General features: G+C 39.4%; 1 protein-coding gene across 1 annotated transcript; it reads left to right on the top strand.

Moving 5' to 3' along the window:
- Positions 1-943: 943 nt before the first annotated feature.
- On the top strand, positions 944-7,370 carry LOC121871965 (DDB1- and CUL4-associated factor 13-like; the record flags this gene model as incomplete). The annotated part of the gene is made up of 3 exons (XM_042374586.1): positions 944-1,164; positions 4,955-5,099; positions 7,178-7,370. Coding segments are annotated over 3 exons (544 nt in total), but the record flags the coding sequence as incomplete, so codon positions are not given.
- Between the last annotated feature and the right edge of the window lie 407 nt (positions 7,371-7,777).

Raw genomic sequence — 7,777 nt, 5'->3', positions numbered from 1 at the left:
AGGAGGAGGGAGGGAGTGAGGTGAGGTGCTGACAGCTTGGCGGCAAAGGTTGGTTACCAAGTCAAATAGAGGGAGTTAAAGTTGTTCGCTTATAAAATGTACATTTGAGTACAGGTTTGCTCTTAGGACAATTATTTCTTTTACCTATCTCACAATTATATATTTAGGAGGGTGTGTGCATGTAAATAATTAAAAATAAATGAAGAGTTACTTATATCTACCCGAAAATATGAGTTGAAAAACAACCATAACACCTAACAGCTTGGCCCAGTAGCCTGGTGGTTGCTGTGACGAGTCAAACTTGGCTACAGTGCTTTCTCAGTTTACCCAGCCAAGTAGGTGGAACAAGCAGTGACATGGTCTGTGATGTCTCTCGTGACGTAGATGTGCAGAGACGTTTTTGTGAGCCACTCAGCCAGGCCGCGCACCCCTCCCCTACCTCCCTTCCGTCCTCCCCCCAGCCAGATGCACAGAGATGTGTTTGTGAGCCACTCAGCCAGGCCGCGCACCCCTCCCCTCCCTCCCTTCCGTCCTCCCCCCAGCCAGATGCACAGAGATGTGTTTGTGAGCGACTCAGCCAGGCCGCGCACCCCTCCCCTCCCCTCCCTCCCTACCGTCCTCCCCCCAGCCACCCTCTCCTATCTCGCAGCGTTTGAATCTGCTATCTCAGTTTGTCCGCTCGTACTGAATCGCATTTATTTACTGTCATCGCTATACTTGGTGCTCGGGAATGCATCCCTATTTAACCCGTGTATTATTCCCTCCATTATATGAGTTTTTGCAATACGAGCAGACTCCAAAGAGCGTATCTACTCGTATCATCCAGATTTTACTGTACTTTGCCTTATATTAGTTATGATAAAATATTTTGTTTTGTATTTCTGTATCATAAAATGCTTTGTGGTACAAAAAATCTTTTGTAAGAATTATTTTATTGTTCAAGTTCACCAGAGTTATACATTTGTTATTTCTTTCAGTCAATCATCACAGGCATCACACACCACAGACACAAGAATGAGTTCATCACGTGTGGTGAGCGAGTGTTACTGTGGGACTCCAGCACTAAGGCACCCAAATTTTCCTATGACTGGAGCACAAGTGGAGATCGCAATGATGCTAGTGTAGTATCAGTCAAATTCAACCCTGTTGAGACTGACCTGTTTGGTAATTCTTCTTGTTAAATTGATTATTGTTTGTTTTTGTTCTCTAGTTGTACAGTAGCTCTAATATCCAAGATAAGGGATCATAAATGTGTGTGCTCTGTAAGTCATATGTATTATATACAGTACAGTATAGGAAGATGTGTACACCAGTCAAGAAAAGTACATGGACCCTTGGACCCCTGTCTGTGATGGTATTCAATTTGAACACAACTCCTGTCGTTAAAGTTGGTAAGCATGAGTGAGTCGCTGTTTTGAGACACCTCAAAACAGTACGAACTGTACCTTGGAAATCTAGCAAACCTCGCTCTTGTCTACCAAATAAAAAAAGAGTCGATTATAGTGATTCAATTATAAAGACAGGTAAGGGTTTGGGAAGCTTTCATGGTAGACGAGCTGTATCCATGCTACGGTCTCGTCACTCATCAAGGAGACGTCAAACTCAACACATTCATCTATCATTGCTCTACACAGCCATGGCTTGGCAACTATGGAATTGCACTGCAGCTTTGGTGTGTCCAAGTCAACTGTAGTGAAGTGAATTCGGTGCTACGAGGAGACAGGCCTTGGAGCGGGCGCCCGCAATGCACATCTCGGGAAGATGACCAGGTTTATTATTTGTGTTAATGTTAATGAAGTCAGTAAATAACTGAAATACTTATATACTGTACTTCTTCATTTATGACATTAATATGTTTTCCTCCATTTCTGGACCAGCCGATCCATTTACCACAGCTGTCACCATTCGGGACTACTTTGGACTATGATGCGCTCCTCAAACTATCCGAAGCAGACTTCACTCCATGGATCTGTGTAGTTACACATCGGCAAAGAAGCCACACACCTCTGAGTTGAAGAGGGAGAAAAGAATGGAGTATGCGCTAGAATACTGTGACATAGATGATAATTTCTGGCTCCACGTAGTCTTTTGTGATGAGAAGACATTCAGCTCAGACCTTCACAGAAGTACTAAAGTGCGGCAGATACGAAACACTAGGTGTAGTAAATCTCTCCATGTCATAATTACATTAGTTAATTTATATTTTAATTCATGTTACGTTGCGAAGAGTTGCATCAATACAGTATTGATTGTTAAAATACTGTTTGCAAGCACGATTCAGACCATGTAGTGCCCACAAGGAGAAGTGGCCAAGTCACCGCGGGGTTGTTTGGGTGGTTGCACGTAGGAGGTGTGGGGGAGCTGGCCGATGATGGGCTGGCCCATTCACCGGTCTCAAGTATATTAACATATTACAGTAGGCTCTCATATTTGGACACCTATTTAGACTGTAAGAACCTCGCGAAATTCAATTCGTCCAAATTTAAATACAACTTCCTATGGAGAAAATTAATTTGAGTCTGTTATTTTCGATGTTTGGCTAAATTTTGCCTTATTTACCCTACTTTTTGGGCGAATTACTCCCTGTAATAAAGCAACATCCTAATAAATCAACGAAAATAACACAGATGAAGTTAAATAAAAAGTTAAAACAACACAAAAAAGTTCTTATGTTCTACAGCTTCAGCTAGAGTTGAACCTGATGACTTGGCAACTTTGTCATCCCAGTAAAGACACACATCAACATTGGCTGTCCTTATGTTTTCAACTTTACCACCACTGGTGGGTAGAATTTTTGTTTTAAATTCAGAAACATTAATTATAATATATATGAACAGTAAATAAGTATTGCTTTCATATTCTTATGTAGAGTAATGACGATATGTTTTCACATGTGCACAATTACATACGCGATCTCACTTTTTTTCTTTACCATTAATGGTTACCCGGTAGCTACTTCTATTGTTCCATTTACAGTGGTCCCTCGGTTAACGAACACAATTCATTCCAGAAGGTTGTTCGTTAACCGAATCCATTGTTTCAATGGGTTTTTGGTTAATTGGTTCCAGCTCACCGAAAATTACCTTAAAGTAAAAAAATAAATGCAGTTAAGTACACTTACTTTGAGGTGTGTATGTAGAAGGCTCCTGGATGATGATGCTCATGTGAATTTGAAGTGGGAGGTGGAGGAGAGGAGAGAAGAGAAGGAAGTGGGGGTGGAGGAGAAGGGAGAAGAGAAGGCATTGGGGTGGAGGAGAAGTCACCCCATGCCGCCATTTCTCCCATAAAATTTTGGTTCACTTGGTGTAATTCAAGATTATTTTCTTTAAATCAACACTGCACTGCATTATATATTGTCAATATGTAAAATAAACTTCAGAATGATCAATAATTTGACTGGAAACAGAAAAAAAGCGTTTATGTTGAAGAGTCTCAAACAAGATGTTCCTTCCTCTGAACCTGTAAACAAACTGACGCCAAGCTTGGTGTGTTGAGTGGCTGTTTGGCATGCAAAAAACTAATTTCCTGTTCTTCAATTATGTTCAATAATTGTTAAAATGACTAAAATATTGAATATAAAACTTTTAAAACGATTGAATGGTACAACCTTTTTGATATTTTCTAAAATGGTAACGAATTTAAGCCCTAGAACCGATTACTGTATTGGCAGACTAATACTACAGCTGGTGAGCAGGCAAATGCTGCTAGTAAGAAATTCGTTAACCAAAATTTTTTCGTTAACCGGAGTGAAGAATCTTATGGAAGGTAATTCGTTAACCGAAGCGTTCGTTAACCGAGGGATCACTGTATTAACATTAAATAGCATTGCTTAAAACAACCATATTAATTTTTTTACATTAATTTTACTACAGCTACAACCAGGGTCTTATTTTCTTTGGTTTTATATGTAGAACCAATCAGTCACTGTTTTTGTAAACATTAACGAAAACAATGCCGTCTCGTCTCCTCGTGTGTTTTAATATTCTACGTATTATTAATGAATTGTATTGTTCATTTTGCACACATAAACATTAATTCAATCAAAAAGACATAACGTAATAAACAATAATGAATCTTTTGTACATAAGAGAAATGACGCTGTTTACACATTGTGCACATCTGAACGTTGGCGGGCCGCTCAAACCCGTCGAAATTCGAGTTTCCGCCGTTGAAATTTGAAATTGTGTAGTTTTTTTTTTTTTTTTTTGCCCAAATAAAAAACGTTGAATTAAAAACTTGCAAAATTTGAGAACCTACTGTAGAAGGCATTCTACTGCCGTCAGTGCGGGCATTGTTCTTTCCCGAGCCTGGGTCATTTTACTTTATTCAAGACAACAGCCCCATCCACACCTGTCACGTCGTCAAAGAGTAATTTGGCCAACACCCGGAAATAACACTACGTATAGAACTGCCACATCCACCACAATCTCTGGACCTTAACCCCATCGAGAACGTATGGTTCTGCCATGACAATGGATGCCGATGAACCACCCCAGGAGGTGTGAAAGTGTCGTCATGAGTACACTACAAGCGTGGGAAGAGTTGCCAAGTCCTGCCAGACAAATCCTCACTACTGAGTTAGTGGACTCCATGCTCAGGAGACTTAACAGCTTAATAGAGGCTGGGGTGCTTATATCAATTATTAATGTAACAAATGTAATAAAAGTGGTTTCCTAAATGCTTTACTCTCCAAGATACAAATATTGTGAATATACAAACTTATAATGAGAGAAATAACTGATAACCCAATTACTGCCATAGTAGGAATGCTGGGCTACCAATGTGAAACATTCCTTTTTATAATATTTTGTCCAGTTTGTTATATTTTGTCATTGTTTGACACTGTGAGGGTCCACGTACTTTTCTTGGCGGGTGAACGTGTTCTTATACAATATTTACATTTTGTATATGTTGTTTTGATTTTGACTTTACAAACATTTTTATTGATCCTCAGCTTCCAGCGACCATGCAAATAACATCGTCCTTTATGACACTCGAGCTAAAGAAGTAAAGAAGTTAAAGATGACGATGCGTGTCAATGCCTTGGCTTGGAATCCTATGGAGGCATTTATACTGACTGCTGCTAGTGAGGATTACAAGTAAGTTCAGTACAGAAATAAATTTAGAGGAATCATTTTATGGTCTGCACACTAGGCCTATAAAATGTAATACTGCCAACCACTTCACAGCCAGCAGTGGCAGGCGAGGCAGTACAGTGCTACCCAGTTCATAACCCATTGTGACCACATGGTACAACTTGACTTATTGTGACCACATGGTACATCCTGACCCATTGTGACCACATGGTACAACTTGACCCATTGTGACTACATGGTACAACTTGAACCTTTTCCCCCAGTGAGAGCCGTCTTGCGGTGGTGGGGGGGGGGGTGTTGTGAGTCCCGGTGAGCAGTACCAGAAGGTAGCTTGGTCTCCTTCCTTCCCTCTAATCTAGCAGTTAACCATGATAAATGTTCACTTTTTAGTAGAATCGTGACATTTGACTGAGTGGTAGAGTTTAATGTATAAAACAACTAATATATGTTGAACAGCCAAGAAAATCCAAAATTGACAGCTTTTGGGGTCATGGTATCCATTTCTGACTAGAAAAATCAATTTTATTAAAGCCAAGTCTCAGCATGTTTACTAAGTGAAGCTGCTTTTTATACATCCTACAAAAGAAAGCATATACTGTAGTAAATAATGGTGCACTGAAATAAGTGAGAAAGAACCCCAGTTCAAAAGTGATACAACTATAGCTTATCATATTCAAACTTGTGAAAGAAATAAGATAAGGGAAATTTCAAATGTATGTGCTGTCTTTAACACAGTTGATGCCTTGGATGTTTGGACTGAACCACATAAATTACTCTGGGTGGCTGAGACATGAGTTGATTGACTGAAATGCACCCAGGCATTTTTTAGTTTTTTTTTCAGCTGGTCCATTTTCAGTGAATGAGCAAAAAAAAACGTTTTTTAATATTGCATTTGATAATGTTCATGAACAGCTAAATGCTCATGTAAAGGGAGACAAAGGGGCAATAGGTCTCACTGAAAACCCAGCAGCCTTCAGACGCTGGATGATAGCTGGGCCAGAGATTGTAAGAATGGTCCAAGAGTATGAGGAAGTTACTGGTCTCGGGGAACATTTGGAATATGGAAGCGCACACCATGAATAGGTTAAACATGTACAGGCTACCTTCTGAAAGCAAGTGTTGGCACTGGTTAATGTTTTCAACATTCTTGGTAATCCCTTAAATGAAGACAGTGGTGAGTTGTATGATCTAGAATCCAAAGTTGTAACGCCAAAAGAAACAGTTGAATGTGTGAAGAACGTGAAAAAAATTGGTGGTGAACGGTATGATGAATTTGTGAAGAAAAGATTCATCAACCAAACAATATCTATTACAGATCAAATTAACAAGAACAAGCTTTCACACAAGCTGTAGACAGTTTTGGTTGCAAAGTAATATTCAGGAATGAACACACGTTTAGCCTGTGAATATACCATCCTCTCACCCTGATTGCTTTAGCTCAAAGAAGCCATACCTATGACTTTTGTCAGTATAACGGAGAAGGTTAAGGAAGTCCATTACACAAAACTAAGGGAGGATATGTCTTCTGATTTTGTATTTGTAGAGTAATTTGTGACTGTTGTTTGGGTTGCATTTTGAATGGTACAACCTGTATATTAGGCTGCAGAGGTGTAGATTTATTGGCTATATGGAGTTGCTCAGTCTGACTAAGTTCTAAACTCCAATGGCATCTCCAAGTGGCTGACCTGTATGAAGGTTCTCCTGACTCATTGATTCCTTCCTTTAATGTTGACTGTTGTTTCTGAAGATCCCTTGCTTATGAAGTGGAAGTGTAATTAATGCTTGAGACAGTCTCAGGCTTAACTAGAGCTCAGAACCTAAGACTCATGGCAATAAGTCTTAAGTGTGTTAGTTATGAGTGCAGCCATAAAATGGGATTTCATGATCTGTACTTCACTTCTGTGTGGATAAATGCCATATTAAGTGTCATTCTGTGATCACTTTGATTTTACTTTTATTATCAAATGCTGTTTTTAAAGTAACTGATCATGTGTACGAAGATAGATATCAGAATATTGTTGTGTAATGTTGCACTAGCTTTCTTAATGTAATTTAGAATTATTTTTAATTTTATTTTGCAGCTTGTACTCATTTGATATTAGAAACATGAATAAAGACAACAGAGTCATCAACATTCATGAAGGTCACACATCCGCCGTCATTGATCTTGACTATGCTCCAACTGGTCGAGAGTTCTGCTCGGGAAGTTACGACAGATCTCTCAGAATTTTTAGAACAGATCAAGTAAGTAACTATTAAGACACTGTTGTTTCATCTCTTACTGTTTACATATAGTACAGTATCTCTGCTGCTTAATGATGTATGGATCATTGTAAGTGGCCTGCCAGAGAACTCCTCAACTAAACACCCTCTCAGGGCCATTAGCAGAGAGACCATATTGTTGAATTGCAGGTACAGTACATTAAGCATCAAAAAGGCTTGATGATTTTTCACTATGAATAGCATTTTCACCCGGTTGATTCAGGGTCATGAAAACCTCTGTGAATCGTTGGTCAACTCGAGGTCCAATGAACATTTGTGGTCCACACTGACTCATTCCTTGGCTTACCGTTTGTGCTTCAGATCCATCTTCAGTCACAATATTAAATACAGTAATATCTCCGTTAGCCGGAATCCCTCTAACCTGGAACTCTCCTATAGCCGGAATTTAAATTTGCTTG

This window comes from Homarus americanus, unplaced genomic scaffold, assembly GCF_018991925.1.
Source record: "Homarus americanus isolate GMGI-L3 unplaced genomic scaffold, GMGI_Hamer_2.0 scaffold23203, whole genome shotgun sequence".
Lineage (NCBI taxonomy): Eukaryota > Metazoa > Arthropoda > Malacostraca > Decapoda > Nephropidae > Homarus > Homarus americanus.
This window is presented reverse-complemented; position numbering and strand designations above follow the sequence as displayed.